This window comes from Hyla sarda, chromosome 5 (genome assembly GCF_029499605.1).
Source record: "Hyla sarda isolate aHylSar1 chromosome 5, aHylSar1.hap1, whole genome shotgun sequence".
In the NCBI taxonomy this organism is placed as follows: Eukaryota; Metazoa; Chordata; class Amphibia; order Anura; family Hylidae; genus Hyla; species Hyla sarda.
Genome location: NC_079193.1, coordinates 159,031,863 through 159,049,023, shown reverse-complemented (window position 1 = coordinate 159,049,023; position 17,161 = coordinate 159,031,863). Strand labels below are relative to the sequence as shown.

General features: G+C 38.4%; 1 protein-coding gene across 1 annotated transcript in view; it reads right to left on the bottom strand.

Moving 5' to 3' along the window:
- CNTNAP2 (contactin associated protein 2) overlaps positions 1-17,161 on the bottom strand; it is a 1,818,787-nt gene that overhangs the window by 109,994 nt on the left and 1,691,632 nt on the right. The window contains exons 16-17 of the mRNA XM_056520555.1: positions 6,111-6,281; positions 1,340-1,558 (exon numbers count right to left, since the gene is read on the bottom strand). Coding sequence (XP_056376530.1) covers positions 1,340-1,558; positions 6,111-6,281 — 390 coding nt within the window. The remainder of the gene's footprint in view (positions 1-1,339; positions 1,559-6,110; positions 6,282-17,161) is intronic.

Sequence of the window (17,161 nt, the reverse complement as noted above, 5' to 3'; positions counted from 1 at the left end):
GAGCATTTTAGCCATAGAACACTTATCCCCTATCTGCAGGATAGGAGATAAGTGTCTGATCGCGGTGGGTCCGACCGTTGGGACCCGGCATTGCCGTGGCTCTGCACGGCTAATGCTCATGTCGTCAACCTCAATATAAGGTCAACAGATATGCCCCCTCCATTTAGCTCGAGCTGCATCTTCTCCTCTCTTTGCTTACTTTTCCACGGCAATTGACACAGTTCTGCACACAGATCCAGATATGTCCATCATTGTTAAATACTACAACCATGTTAAAGTTAATGCACCATCCCCAGGATTCGATTCCCCTTATGTGGTCCCCCATACAGGCTGCAGCCATGCACCCTGCTGCTCAGCATTGTTACTCAGCCACAGATTATACACAGGCTCTAACCACCCTATTGATTTCAATGGGGAAAAAAATCATTGATGTTAACAATACCATATAGTGAACCACATGCTGAACGGCAATAGGAGAGGAGCCGCAGGGCCATGTGACGTCACTACTAACCCTATGACCCTCTCTCCCGCCGTTTTTGGAATTTTGCTTTGTGTATATATAGTGTGCATTATGTAAGAAGATGTAACTGGACCTGAAGAAGAAGGTGTAACCTTTAAAACGCTGTGTCCTAATGTAAACTGCCATTCTTGACCAATAAAGATAGCATTGATTTACAAATCTGAAGTGTCTGGGAGTGCGCTATCGGAGCCATATAGTTCCCTCTCTCCAGCCGTTCCCTTTTGCATCTGCACCGCTGCCCCAGTGGGACCGACGGCCAGCTGCCTCCCGACATTGGAACACTTTTACAAGCACATGTCAGTGTTATGCCTGCCTGCACAACATGCTAAGGTGAGCGAAATTTACCTATACCTTACTAGCATCCCATATCATCTAGGATTAACCGAACTATAGCGCCACTTCTTCTCTTTTCTCCCTCTCCTGACACCTCTCCCATAGAGATACACGGAGGGAGCCTGTTGGGTGCTGTGTCATGCTCCGGCTGACACACCTCCTGCATGGGGAGAATTGCGTCAGGGCCGGGGCCCCATACAGGAGATTGCGGGGGTCTCAGCGGTCAGATCCCACGATCAGACACTTATCACCTATCCTGCAGAAAGGGGGTAAGTTTTCTATGGCTGCAGTACTCCTTTAAGTTATTCTGTGCCAGTGTATAAGCCTCTTTTATTGGATTTTAATGAATCATAAATGGAGACTCCACTACTTAGATGGCATATCCATAAATGTCCTTGCTTACAAAAGTATTGTATGTGTACAAAACAACAAAACAATATATGACATTGTCATATGATTAACGTATCCAATCCATATTGTTCTTACCGACATAGAACTGACTGGTTAGCTCCAGTCTGGTATGCCCATGAGTAGGTGCCTTGCGTATTTGTGGAGGGAGCTGATCAACCTGCAGTCTGGCTTCCTTTATATTCCTCTCGGCTCTTACTCGATGCCACTGGTCATCATTTAGTGGAGAAGATGTAGCGGCGATCAACTCTACAGGACCATTGCCAACATCAAATGAAAATGACACCTCGGTATTTGCTGAATGAAGAAATGCAAAAAAAAAAAAAAAGCCTTAAATTGCTTCATGCAGACCAAAAAAGTAGATGTCATAAAATACCAACAAATTGTGTTTCATTTCACCAAAATAATTATTGTTGGACCAGTTTACCATATGCAAATAATATACAGTATGTCATCCACATGGTTTACTGTTTACTGTAAGAAATATTTGTTCCCACGAGCCAGACTGTAAAGGGAGCTGTATAATGTTGTTATCCCACAAAATAATTCTATTTTATTTATATCCAATAAATAAAAAAACAAATTAAAAGGTAGAATGTAAATTATATGGTGGGGCCAAGGTCATTGAGATATGCTTTTGATAAGCTACTACTAGAAAGAAAGCATTGCTTACAGCTAGAGCTACACAGTGAATTTGGTTACTCAGCATGAATTTCACAAGGTGGCATGTGACATCCCATCTAATGATTGTCAATGCGGTTGCAACTCCAATACAACATTTGTCCAAAATCCAGCTTTGGCTAGGGTTACATAGTATTGCATCATGTCAAGTAAGACTGGGTTGACTTATGTCCGGCATCCGGCATAGGTGAACTCAGCCTAGATCGCGACGCAACTGATGCCACAACTGATGATAAGTTGTCCTCAGTTGTATGACATCTGGCATCCATTGTTTCTGCACCCTGTCGGGTGCTCTATGGCATGTCCAACCATCCGTCGTCAAAATTGAGACGCTGGATAATTGTGAACTGTCCCATTCAAATGCATGAGATCAGTTCTAGCATCAGTTTCCCTCCGGTACATGTCGGAGGAAAACTGTGCCGGACACCTGACCCTGACATATGTGAACTCAGCCTTAAATAGCCAAAATATTTGTGTGACTTTATTACAGTTGCAATATGCCTGGTAAAAAAATCCAAGCAGGTTGCAGTTGCATTTGACTTGCATTAATCTCTTACGAGATGGACTTATTGCAACTCATTCATCACAGTCGCGCTTTGTCACATGTCAAAGGCAACACTATTCGCTAACATTACATGCAATGTTGAAGTGGGACACTGTGATCTCTATTGCGGTGCAGCCCTAGCCTTTGAAGGCTTTTTTGGTCACAGGTTGTAATTTGCATGCGACAGCAACCTGCTTGCGACTTCTCTGCATTTTTTTATACCCAAATCTCAACTGTAATAAACGTGGGTGACAGCAAGTTGCAGAGAAATCACATAAATATTTTGATCGGGTGACTTCGATGTCATTTTCTGCCATGTAGCCATAGCCTTAAAGGTGTACATTGGGGTCTTTGTCACCTTGGAGAGTGAAATTCCAATCCAGAATATATTCATTCCAGTAATTCCGTGTGATATATGATTTATTTATATGTTTATTTAATTGCAAAAATCTTGAATAGCTTTACATATAGATATTTTTGTGTGAAGAATCAAATAATTTCATGGACTTTTCTATAAATCAGCCAAGTTGTTACGCTTAAATACAAATGTATCATTGTGCTGTGCAATTTCTCTTCTTCTCTACAGTTCTGTATTTTTCATTTTCACTGCATAAAAATGTGATAAGTGGGAAGGAATTCTCAGCAGTCAAATCTAGAATTTCATTGGTTTGTGACTAATAAAGACTTGTCACAGGTCCCTTCCATGCCTCTCCATTTTATACTCTTATCTCTAAAAGCCATGCAGGATACTAACTGAGAGAACAGTGAGTTCAGTTCACACATCACTGTCAAGAAGATTCAAAGTAATACCGATTCAATCACCTCATCATCTGACACTCAGCAGAATTGCCGTTTGTGTGCGTGTTTATATATGTGGGTTTAGTTTATTCTGACCATGGAAATTACTTATTGCTATGAATTTTGTCAGAAATAAATTATAGGTATATATTATTCGTAATCATATTTTAATTGCTAAGGTTTTTTTTTTCTCCATCAAAGCACCAGCTTCAAAAATATACACATTTTAACCATTTTATCTCTGTAATAAATGATGAATGACCAAGCAGGAAGCATTATATATCCATTAGCTAAAACTAAATTACAGCTATGGGATCTGAAAATCATCTCTTTTTAAATTACATTGCCTGAGGTAGGGGTAGTAGATACATGGTTAAAATTGACCCGCGGAACAAACTCCTGGCAGGAATATGTGTTGACAAGGGAAAGTGTTGATGTAAGAAAAAAATAATAATCTAAACATGAAGAAAAATATATTCCTATAAACAAATGACATATAAATATAGGATATATATTTAATGGGAAACTACAGGACTAGGGGTTGAAACAGAAACAATAGGTTCCCCCGTTAATTGCTATAGGCTAAGAAAGCATCATTAGGTGACTGTTCACAACATGTCAAGGGGTGGGGCGGTGACAATCCCACTAGAGGAAAAGCACATCGGGAACCACAAAGTTAATGGTAGAGTATTTAGATGCACAATTGATCTACTTCTCAACGGCAACTGTTTTGATAGTTACAGCATTTATAAGCCATGATGTGGTTCTTCCTCAGAGGCAAAGCACTTAGTTACAATGGTTTAACAGGCAGTTGTGGGACAGTTCTTGTAGTCCCAATCTCTTGCTTTTGCTCCCACTACCATCCATGCACGTTCTCACCTTTCACCTGTTACATGGGGAGGCTCCCCTCCTCCGGAACCAGTCACTAGCCATCTACCACAGATATTTCTTGCAAACTGCAACCCTGTAGCAGTTGAGACACACTGTCAGCTTCTCTCTCACAGAGGTGGCCAAAAGAAATGTTTGTAATCACTCCTCAGCCATGTCGTGGTGTAAATGCAGAATCTCCCACCTACATCCACCAATAGGGCTTTCTATCCAATCTCCTCTATCGCCACCAGCATGGTCTATGGCAGGGGGAATCATTTTCACCATCATGTTGGGAAACAAATGGAAACAGTGCAACTTTGTACATTACAATTTTCTTAAGGTAGATCTGTCAGCAGGAAAGCAGGAGTGTAAATAAGCACATGGCTAGATGGGGCTAGTCATCAGGATTCCAGGAATACATTTTTGTATATAGTCATAAAATAAAAGTATAAGATAAAAGTAATTTGGTTATTAAGAAAATGAGGCTTAAGTGCCTGGGGGCGTTTCCATGCACTGCAAGAGCCCAGGTATGTCCTACAGATGTCCTCTTTATCTACTAGCTGTAGGTCAAACCTGTTAGAGGAAGCAATCTGGCTGTGGGCAGTGATAAAGTGTACAAGGGCTGGACTCCATAAAGCTATTGCAATAAAGACGATCTGCACACGAGTGCTATTCTTGCTCTTTTCATGTATGTACGAGGGCTGGACTTAACTAAGCTCTTGTCATGCAGATGAATTCCCCTGGACACTTGAGCCTTATTTGCATAATATCAAAAAGGCTAATATCTCTGTACTGAAAAGGACAATGGAAATTAAAGAGTATCCCCTGAATTCTGAGGATTAGTTTTGTCTAGCCATTGTTCACCTTGTAAGTGTAGCCACCTACATTTTGAAGCACTGTTGCTTTTGATTTGCTGTACTTTGTATGTGGCTAAGCCCGTAGCTCTCATAGGCAATACAAGGAAAGGCAGCGTGACTGCCACTCCTTTCTGACAGAACACACAGAACACTCAGGACCTCTTTTTCAAGATTGCTCGTATCCCAGCACTTGGACCTTTTGTGATAATACATCTAAATAAAAATAATGATGGGACAACCTCTTAAAGTTCTCGTTGTGTGTTTGTGTGTAGAAACAAGGTGGGTGCTGTACATAAGTTTCATGTCACATAGTCACATAGTTAGTACGGTCGAAAAAAGACATATGTCCATCAAGTTCAACCAGGGAATTAAGGGGTAGGGGTGTGGCGCGATATTGGGGAAGGGATGAGATTTTATATTTCTTCATAAGCCTTAATCTTATTTTGTTCCAGGAATGTATCTAATCCTGTTTTAAAGCTGTTAATTGTTCCTGCTGTGACCAGTTCCTGAGGTAGACCGTTCCATAAATTCACAGTCCTCACGGTAAAGAAGGCGTGTCGCCCCTTGAGACTAAACTTTTTCTTCTCCAGACGGAGGGAGTGCCCCCTCGTCCTTTGGGGGGGTTTAACCTGGAACAGTTTTTCTCCATATTTTTTGTATGGGCCATTAATATACTTATATACGTTTATCATATCCCCCCTTAAACGTCTCTTCTCAAGACTAAACAATTGTAACTCCTTTAATCGCTCCTCATAGCTAAGATGTTCCATGCCCCATATTAGTTTAGTCGCGCGTCTCTGCACCCTTTCCAACTCCGCAGTGTCCCTTTTATGGACAGGTGACCAAAACTGAACAGCATATTCCAGGTGAGGCCGTACCAATGCTTTATAAAGGGGGAGTATTATGTCCCTGTCCCTTGAGTCCATGCCTCTTTTGATACATGACAATATCCTGCCGGCTTTGGAAGCAGCAGCCTGACATTGCATGCTATTCTGTAGTCTGTGATCTACAAGTACACCCAGATCCTTCTCTACCAGTGACTCTGCAAGTTTAATCCCCTTTAATCCAGTTTAATCCAGTTTAATGTGAAATAACTTACATTTTAATTCTATCTTGATAAAGTCGGTGTTTCCTCTATTTTCCACAAACACGCCATCGGGGGCAGAAGTTTTAAAGTAAAAGGAGATGTCAGCGCTGGTCTCTCCTTGGAATGTAGAAAAGTGAAGGAAGGAGTTGGATGCAATGAAGGAGACTGCATTCCAATAATTTTCTGAAAAATAAAGCAAACAGAAAAAAGTTACATATAACTAAGGGAAGTTTGACAGCAACATGTGCAAGGACTAGAACCAGTATTTATTATAACAGACAGTTTAAATAAAATCAGTCTTGGTGCTCAACATAAACCACATATATATAACATAAGTACTATATCTATCTATCTATCTATATAAAAATAAATAAATATTAGAACCCTGTAGAAGAAGGATTAGAACCAGTATGAAATCATTATTGGTGTTCTGTTAAAGTGAAAAAAAAAAGTATTTTAGGCTTATACTAAAAGAGAATGTTAAAAACATAAAACTTTTCACGTGACAATTTTAATAATACATTACTGGTTCAACAGATCATTCTGCAGCACTCGGAAGCAGATGTGTCAGTAAAATAAATGAGTTTAGAGTGGTGTGATGGGGTCTCTGCTATAACTCTTTCTTTGCTCAGAACTATAATCGGAAGGTAGAACCTTGGACTATGTTTAGCACCTGTGATGCGTTCAAATAATGTTTTATTTCATTGCAAACCAACTGTTCTCATCTGTCCATCTAAAATGCGGGAGCGAGAGGAATAAAAGCAGAGCTCATTTTTATGTCATTTGTATTTTATGTTGACCTAGCTTGGAAGAAAATATCAATTTGATGCAGAAGCTTTAAATCACCTAAACTTTATCATAAAGTCGACTAGAGATGGATGTTGTGACTTGTTCATCTTCAGTTTTATGATAGTTTAAAACCTGTTTTCAAAAGCTCTTGTTTGTTTCTCAAAGAGGGAAAAAGACAGTAAAAAGAGCCTGCGGAAATCATAACCAAGGTTTCCATGTGACACAAATGGCCCATATTATCTCACAAATACAGAAAATGGATAGCATATGAAGTGCACCCTCTTTGTGTAACAATAAAACAATCCATTTGTGGTAGCTTTATGGGATGACTATATCAGTTTCATGATACAATGGAACTCAAATCTTCAATTCAGCTTTTGGTTATGGGATACATCTAAAAATCCTCTACTAAAGTAAACCTGTATATTTAATATTTTAAATATTTTAGCTCATATTGAAACATGATATTGTGAAGTACACTTGATCCTTGTTGATGATAAAGCAGCTTTATCAGATCTCGTAAGTGAATCTATGTAAGGTCAACATAGTAGAGAGGAAAGATGTAAGTCGTTTTCTATAATTTCATTAATTTTTTAACCCCTTCTTGATAAAGAACATATAGTTAAGTTCTCTGCATGGCCGGGGTGTATAAAGTGAGCTCAAAAACTGAGGGTGCCGATACTCACAGCTAATGGCGGACATTAGCGATCACACTGATGTCCACCATTAACACTTGATGATGTGATCAATGCTAATTACAGCATCTCAAGGGGAAAAGACAGTTGGCATTTGGCTCAGGGTACATATTAGACAGACTAAAGTTCTATCAAAACAAAAAGGGTACTGGTGTAAACTACAGATCATGGCGTGGAATGAGAGCCCCGTAAACATAAAAATTACAGGGGTCATAATAGGGTGCAGCTTTGTAAATTATAATAGGACAATTGTAAACATACTTTAAAAAAAAAAGAGTTTTCATTTATTTTATTAACCCCTTAAGGACTGGGGTTTTTTCCGTTTTTGCATTTTCGTTTTTTGCTCCTTGCCTTTAAAAAATCATAACTCTTTCAATTTTGCACCTAAAAATCCATATGATGGCTTATTTTTTGCACCACCAATTCTACTTTGTAATGACGTCAGTAATTTTGCCCAAAAATCTACAGTGAAACGGGAAAAAAAATCATTGTGCGACAAAATTGAAAAAAAAAAAACGCTGTTTTGTAACTTTTGGGGGCTTCCGTTTCTACGTAGTACATTTTTCGGTAAAAATGACACCTGATATTGATTCTGTAGGTCCATACGATTAATATAATACCCTACTTATATAGGTTTCATTTTGTCGGACTTCTGGAAAAAATCATAACTACATGCAGGAAAATTAATACGTTTAAAATTGTCATCTTCTGACCCCTATAACTTTTTTATTTTTCCATGTATGGGGCGGTATGAGGGCTCATTTTTTGCGCCGTGATCTGAAGTTTGTAACGGTACCATTTTTGCATTGATAGGACTTATTGATCGCTTTTTAATTATTTTTAAATGATATAAAAAGTGACCAAAAATGCACTATTTTGGATTTTGGAATTTTTTTGCGCGCACACCATTGACCGAGCGGTTTAATTAATGATATATTTTTTATAATTCGGACATTTCGGCATGCGGTGATACCATATATGTTTATTTTTATTTTTATTTACACTGTGTTTTTTTTTTTATTGGAAAAGGGGGGTGATTCAAACTTTTAATAGGGGAGGAGTTAAATGATCTTTATTCACTTTTTTTTTCACTTTTCTTTGCAGTGTTATAGGTCCCATAGGGACCTATAACACTGCACACACTGATCTCCTATGCTGATCACTGGTTTCTCATAAGAAACCAGTGATCAACGATTCTGCCGCATGACTGCTCATTCCTGGATCTCAGGCACTGAGCAGTCATTCGGCGATCGGACAGCGAGGAGGCAGGTAGGAGCCCTCTCGCTGTCCTGTCAGCTGTTCGGGATGCCGCGATTAGCCGCGGCTATCCCGAACAGCCCGACTGAGCTAGCCGGGAACTTTCACTTTCACTTTTAGCCGCGCGGCTCAGCTCTGAGCGTGCAGCTAAAGGGTTAATAGCGTGCGGCGCCGCGATCGGCGCTGCGCGCTATTAGAGGCGGTTCCCGGATTCACTATGACGCCGGGCCCGCCGTGATATGACGCGGGGTTACTGTGTAACCCTGCGTTATATCAGAAGAGCAGGACCAAGGACGTACCGGAACGTCCTTGGTCCTTAAGGGGTTAAAAATAAAACCTAGAAATATTATGTATCATTGCATTCATATTGAACTATAGAATAATAATAATTTTTACCCCCCCCCCCCCCACAATTTTCTTTCTCCATATTTGTGGCCAGTGAAAGCACTCATCACCAAGTTCACCATTCTTATATCTTATGAAATATAAGTATTGTATATTTTAAAATCTAAACTAAACAATAGCGGTTCCTGTTCAAAGACAGCAAGCTTGACAAATTGATACAGATAGTAAAATTAGAAAATTGTATTTCTTTTTATTATAGCTACTTTTTTTGAGTAACTGGAATAACCCTTTATGCCAAAGCCTTGAACTAAGCTGATCAAAGGTAATATACCTGTACATATCACATCTTCTCAGACCTGAGTAAGATATGGAAGGAATTATATACTTTGGTTGAAGAATTATATACTTTGGTTGAAGCCCCACTCCCCTTTAGCTGTCTAATGCCATTTTTACTATAGCACTATAGATCAACAAGTTTGTCTCAAAACACAAAAAAAGTTACTAGCAGACAAAAAGTGACTTAATAACCCCTCATGGTAAATAAGCTCCACTACTTTTACAAACTTTACAATATATAACATCTATATAAGAAATGAAATTTATTTTTATTTATTTATTTATTTTTCCCTCTCCCGTGTGCGGCCTTTGGGTAATTCAGAGTGTGTATAATTCTCTGCATTCCTTTTTTTCTTTTTATTATTTAAGCCTGATATCATATGGTAGAAATTGTAACTATGTAGCTCGAAAATAAGGATTAAGGCTTTATTCTTTTTGCTTGCTGAAATAATAATTAGTAAATATGTATAAAGAAAGAATAAAGATAAATAAATAAAAAAAGAAAAAGAAATGAATAATGCTGTTCCATTAATCCATTGCATTATTTAAGGTGAACCTGTCTTCATAAAATACTCATTGAGAAATATCAAAAGTTTTTATTGGTCAGCTCACAAAGGCACAGAGCAGGGAGAGAATAGCACGGCAGCGTTTTTCTACTAATTGGTCGAAGTCTGAACACTCACAGCTGAAAACTTTTGACATGATATATTTAGTATTACATACAGGTATCAAAAGAAGAAACAGCTAACAATTAGTCCAGCAACAAACAAGTATATCATCTTAAAAAGTAATTATCACGGCTAGAAAACAAAAAAACAAAAAATTATATCCATAGGGTATATTCACACGTACAGTTTCCTGCGCACATCTGATGAGCAAGATTTAAGGCTGCAGTCAACTAATTGACTGAACACAGCTTCAAATCCTGCACTTCAAATATGCACAGGATATGGTACATTTGTAAATACACCCTAAGGGAATATGTCAGCTGCCTAAACCTTCCAAGTAAATCTTTCCTTATTGGAAAGGCTTCTTTGTTTGTTGTCAGATAATTACAAAGTTGACAATATCAAACAGCAATGGAAGGGCTGTTAATACAGTGTCCAAAATGGGCTCCTCAGGTGAGAAGACACTATTTTTTTTTTAAATACGTATACAAAGCTCAAAATGTGTAGCATTTCTTTGTCCATCCACATTCAAAAACATTCAAGGTCACAAAAGGAATGTGAAATATATGAATAGTAACGGAGATAAGCGAGAAATAGAGAGCTGACAAGATGGATAGCATCAGCATCTCAGACGTCAATGTGTTAAGATGGTTCAGACTACATTTAATCAGGAAATGACACCATCAGATCATGACCGACAGAAGATAGACAATGGCTGTCATAGTCAGTAAGACCATTAGTAAGATAGTCATTGAGTTTAATGCGATTGACTATAACCATTTGAACTTAGATAAAACTATTTAATATCACAGATACATGGATTTATGCACCAATAACTGATGTAAATGAAGATTAAATTAAATAGTGTTATGCTCAAGACCCAGTGTGTGGTCACTGGAATAAAACACACAGAAAATATTTTTTGAATGGAGGTCTCCATATCATCCATGGAACCTAATATCTGGTGTGGTGACATAACCAACCCCTTCATTATAACCCAACATTTAAAATTGCAGTTACAATAAACCATCTCTCAACATAATTTATAAATTATACCAGATACACGTTTAAAAAGATATAGTAACAACAACATAAAATATAGTGAGATGGTGGGCAAAATGTTCCACACTTGTGATCTGACTGTGAGCATTGTAACCTTTTCATTTTTAATATAATATTACTTGTATGAATGGCTATGCCTAAAACCATGGCTCTTCCCATTAATTTGGGACTTATCAGGATGACCTGCATTACCAAGCATAGGTGCTTCCACAGGTGACCAGATATGCGCATACACAATGATTTTGATATGGCATAAGCGTGAAGACCACAATCTCCTCATTGTGCTCATTGGTGGACATCTTGGAGATCACACCCCAAACGACCAAGCATTGCCTATCCTTTGAAGGTCATTCAGCAACCAAGACTTAATATTGACAGCTAGCATTTATTCCCAAATATACAGTCCTGGCATATATAAATGCTGTTAGAGCTTTAATTTATTGCACCTGCTTATTTAATGTGACAGAATCTCTGAAAACTTAACGAGAAAGAAATCAACAAATAAGGCATAAAAGCCAAAGAAATATGTAGCCATAAAGGCTGAGTGCTTCTGTGTCTCTGGGAATGAAAGAATAAAAATTCACGCTCCTCACTAATTAATCAGTGGAGCAATATCAATGTATCAATTATATGTTGGTTTATTGTGACATGTATAGCTGACGCCATGGGTCTAGTTAAGAGCTAAAGAAGACAGCATGCATTGAGCGGAAGCAAAATAAACCAGCATGTAATTGATACCTTGACTTTCTTGCACTGATTAATTAGTAAAGAGGGTTTCTCATTTGCTTTGTTTCCCACTCACCAGATGCTTACAGTAGATGTGCGGCAAATAGATTGCATTGCATGCACTGTTACTCTCTGTACAAACTCATGAAGTCAAAATAATATTTACCTTGTACGGTTGGAAAATAGTTCTGATGGCTCAGTTACATCTAATAATTTCAGATTATATCTATGTGTATCCTACATTAGAAGCCAACCTGATATACATTACGAGAAAACAAGCGCAACACAAGAATGTACTACCTATAACACACTTTATGTAATAAACAAAGCACAAAAATAAAAAAATGGTGCATAAAGTACTGTAGTCCCCAAGTAACGTGTAAAATAAGATAAACACATAAGACTAAATAAAAACAGTTTGGAAGAGCAAAGACCTAATAAAAAGGAATTCATGATTGGTACCATGAAAAATCACCCCACAAAATACAGATATAAAATGAGCTTGAGTCAGACAAACAATGAATATTACTGCACAAATAATCCATGTGACCGCAAGGAAATAAAGTTCCAATGTAAAAAGTAAAAATCACAATACGAAGTATCAATTCATATAAGCATAAACATGAATTCATAATGCACAGTAAAAATACAATTCATATGAATAAATAAGTGCCGAGGCCTAGGGAAAATGGCCATTTGAAGATCTGGTATAAGCTCCACTATAAACACCTATAGTGCATTGAGTAAGTATTCACCCCCTACCACCCCCTTGGACTTTTCAACATTTTGTCATGGTATAACCACAGATTCACATGCATGTCATTGTGATTTCATGTAATGGACCAACACAGAATAGTTCATTATTTGGAAATGGGGGAAACGTTACATGGATTTCAAAATAATTTACAAACAACAATTTGAAAAGTTTTAAGTGCATATATATTCACCAATGTGAAATCCTAGCAAAAATCTGGTGTGGCAAACTGCAAGTGACATAATTAGTAAATAGGATCCACGTGTCTGCAATTTAATCTCTGTACAAAATTCCCTGTTCTGTGATGGCCTCAGAGTTTGCCAGAGAGCACTACTGAACAAACAGCAGCATGAAGACCATGGACCACCAAACAGGTCAGGGGTAAAGTTGTGGAGGAGTAGAAAGCAGGGCTTGGCTATAAAAAAAAATATTCCAAGCTTTGATTGTATCGCTGAGCACCATAAAATCTAACGTTAGACAATGAAAAGAATATGCCACAACCGCAAACCTACTAAGACAAGGCCGTTCACCTAAACTGACAAGCTGGACAAGGAGGGAATTAATCAGAAAGGCAACATGGTAACTCCAAAGAGCAACAGATAAGGTGGGAGAATTCGTCCACAAGGCAACTATTAGTCGTGTACGTCACAAATCTGGCCTTAATAGAAGAGTAGCCATATGAAAGCAGCTGTTGAAAGTGAGCCACAAGAAATCTTTTTTTGCCACACGCCATGTGGGAGAGACAGCAAACATGGAAGTAGTTGCTCTGGTCAGATTAGACCAAAATTATTCTTTTAGGCTTCAGTGCAAAGCACTATGTTTAGCTGAAACACAATACTGCCCATCACCCTGAACACACCATCCCCACATGGTGGTGGCAGTATCATGCTGTTTGAATGCTTTAGTTCTGCAGGTACAGGGAAACTGAGCAGAACTGATGGAAAGATGAATGGAGCCGAATACAGGTTGAAAGAATAATGGAGTCAAATCTAATGCAGTCTGCAAAATACTTAAGACTGGGACAGAGGTTAATCTTTCAGTGGGACAATGACCCTAACCATACAGCCATAGCTTTGTTGTCAAAGTCTAATACCTGAATCCAATTGAAAATCTATGAAGAATGGACAAACATTGACGAATAAAAGAATGGACAAACATTTCTATCCCCCGATGTGTACAGCTGGTAGAGACATAGCCCAAGAGACTTGCAGTTGTAATTGTAATTACTTGGGGGGGATACTTATGCATCCAGCAGATGTCAACATTTTTGTTCTTATTAAAAGTTATTTTTCACTTTCAAACTACTGTGCATCTTTTGTTGATCAAATGGTAAAAGTCTAATTTGTAACAGTTGCAAAATGGTCAAAAAGTTCAAGGGGCATGAATTCTTATGCAAGGCATTTATTGCACAAAATCATTAGAATGCAATAACAAACTGGCACTACACCTAGCGGGCGCTTCTGTCCTGTCACGTCAGTATATCACTTATATCACTTAGCCGTGCCATACAGACTAGTTAAAGGGGTACTCCCGTGGAAAACTTTTTTTTAAATCAACTGGTGCCAGAAAGTTAAACAGATTTGTAAATCACTTCTATTAAAAAAATCTTAACCCTTCCAGTACTTTTTAGGGGCTGTATACTAAAGAGAAATAAAAAAAAAAGAAATGCATTTCCTCTGATGTCATGACCACAGTGCTCTCTGCTGACCTCTGCTGTCCATTTTAGGAACTGTCCAGAGCAGGAGAAAATCCCCATAGCAAACATATGCTGCTCTGGACAGTTCCTTAAATGGACAGCAGAGGTCAGCAGAGAGCACTGTGGTCATGATATCAGGGGAAATGCATTTCTTTTTTGGATTTCTCCTAAAGCCCCTAAAAAGTACTGGAAGGATTAAGATTTTTTAATAGAAGTGATTTAAAAATCTGTTTAACTTTCTGGCACCAGTTGATTTAAAAAAAAAAAAAGTTTTCCACGGGAGTACCCCTTTAAGTTAGCAAAGGCACTGGAGCTATACCATCAGTGGCAGGACAAATCATAAATCATCACAACCTGGCTGCAAAAACAACAAATAAAAATAAACTGTACAACAACAAATAAAAATACCTGTACATGAATCAAATAAAGTTGATGAAGTAAATGCAAATAATGAAGTTAAAAGATTGCACTTACTTTTTTAAAGGAGATATGCGGCAAAAATCTTTTAACTCATCCTGTGCCCCGGCTGCAAAAATTTTAAAAACAAACATTATCTCACCTTCCTACGTTCCCCCCGTTGCAGAGATATCTGCATCACGTTCTTACCCTGCTGCTTGTCTTCCTTCTTCTTAGGCTCGTAATGTCACAGTTCTGTCAGCAGTTGATAGGCTGAGCACACTGTCATGTAAGGAGCCGGCCAGAGCTCCTTACAAGACAGTGTGCTCAGCCTATCATCAGTGGAGACGGGACATAACTGCGGCTAACAATATACTGACAGCACTGTGACGCTTCAAGCCTAAGAAGTACGGTGCTGAGCAGGAGCGGAGGAACGGGACGCCGATATCTCCGCAACAGGGAACGTAGGAAGGTGAGTTAAAGTTTGTTTTTTAAATTTTTGCAGCCCGGGCACAAGATGAGTTAATAGATTTTCGCCACGTATCTCCTTTAACTTCATTTTTACTTTATCAACTTTACATATACTAAGTACTATTGACCCCCAATTTTGATACTTTTAATGTGTATGGTTTTATTCATTGTGCAATGTCTTTCATATGGATTTTGGTAGTTATTGTGCAAACAAGAAAGGAAGCACATGCAGGTTCTGTTCAGCCTTATTTAATGGGGGGAAAAAGCATCAAATTAACAACTGGTGCCCAAAAATTATACAGATTTGTAAATTACTTCTTTTGAAAAATCTTAATCTAGTACTTATCAGCTGCTGTATGTTCTAGAACAAGTTGTGTTTTCCTCTGGAGTACCCCTTTAGAAAAGGCTGTACAGAACCCGATGTGCTCCCTTGCTGGACTGCACAGTGCTGGCTTGTTCTATCAATGATCACACAGTGAGTGGCTTGTGTGGACAGAAGTGCCTGGTAAGTAGGGTGCCATCTGTTTATGCATTCTATTGGCCAGTACCTGATTTCAGGGGGTATTTATAGGTTGCCTCACCTTCCCGTTCCCTGAAAAACAGCAAAACGTGTTGGAGGGTAAGGGGAAGGGGCAATATAATTCTGTGTGTTCACACCCTTGGCAAACGTCTTTATACATATGTGACATTGTATAAAGACGTTTTATAGTAAGGCTTTTACCAGGCCTTTAGATTTTTTGATTGACCATTTTTCCTAAGCCAAAGCTTGAATGCATGTTTCATGCCTATATGAACTGATATTTGGTATTGAGGTCTCTGCTTTTTACATTGGAACTTCAATTCATTGTGTCCGCAATAATTATTAGTGCAGTGGAATTCATTGTTTTTCTGACTCCAGCTCATTTTAGTGTATATCTGTATTTTGTGGGGTGTGGTCTTGGTGGTCTCCCACCTTGTTTTTAATTATGTATTGTGTGTTAATGTTTTTTTTATGGCCTTCTTGGAAACATAAATTAAAATAACATAACATTTCTGTACTTCATGCACCATTTAGACTTTTGTGTTTGGATTATTACTTAACGGGTGTTATAGGTAGTTCATCTATGTGTATTTAGCCTAAAGCTTAGACACAGTGGGGTTTATTTACTAAGAGTGGAGTGTAGGTTTCTTTGTTGGTTTTGATTTCCCACTGGTATTTTCCCAAGGTATTTACTAAGGTTTCCCTACATTTTGCACTTTTCCCTACATTTTGCTTTTTTTACAACTGTTCTGATCTGTTGGGTTTTTCTCAGCTCAAATACACCACTTTTTCTGTGGAAACCTTAGTAAATATGTTGGGATTTTTCAAAACTGTCGGGACTACGCCCACTTTACCCCATGGCCATGCCCCCTTTTCTGGTTTTTCTTGTAAGATGGAGGGTTTTGGTTCTTTTGGTCGCAAATTGTGTCGCTTGACGTGCGACACAATTTGGGCGCAAACCCCGACAAAAAAGAGTCGGGATCACATTAGTAAATAAACCCCAGTATGTGTTGAAAACAGCTTTTACAGTATCTAAAATAGGAATCTATTATTCCAAAGTAAAAGAACACTACAGATATTCTCATATATATTTTACACTTTAGAGCAATGGCCACCGTGGTGCTGGCCACTGAGTCACCGTACAGCTTGTTAGTAATATCTTAGATTTCATAGCACTCTGCATTTTTCCTATAATATAGGTAGATAATGGGAGGAATACATATCCATGATGAGGGTTATTTCCATTGTCCCTCATGAAGCTAAGACTGAGGCTATGGTCACACAATAGAATTTCTGCACAGAATTCAGCATGAAAATTCTGCAGTAATTATTAGCCCATTCACTTCAA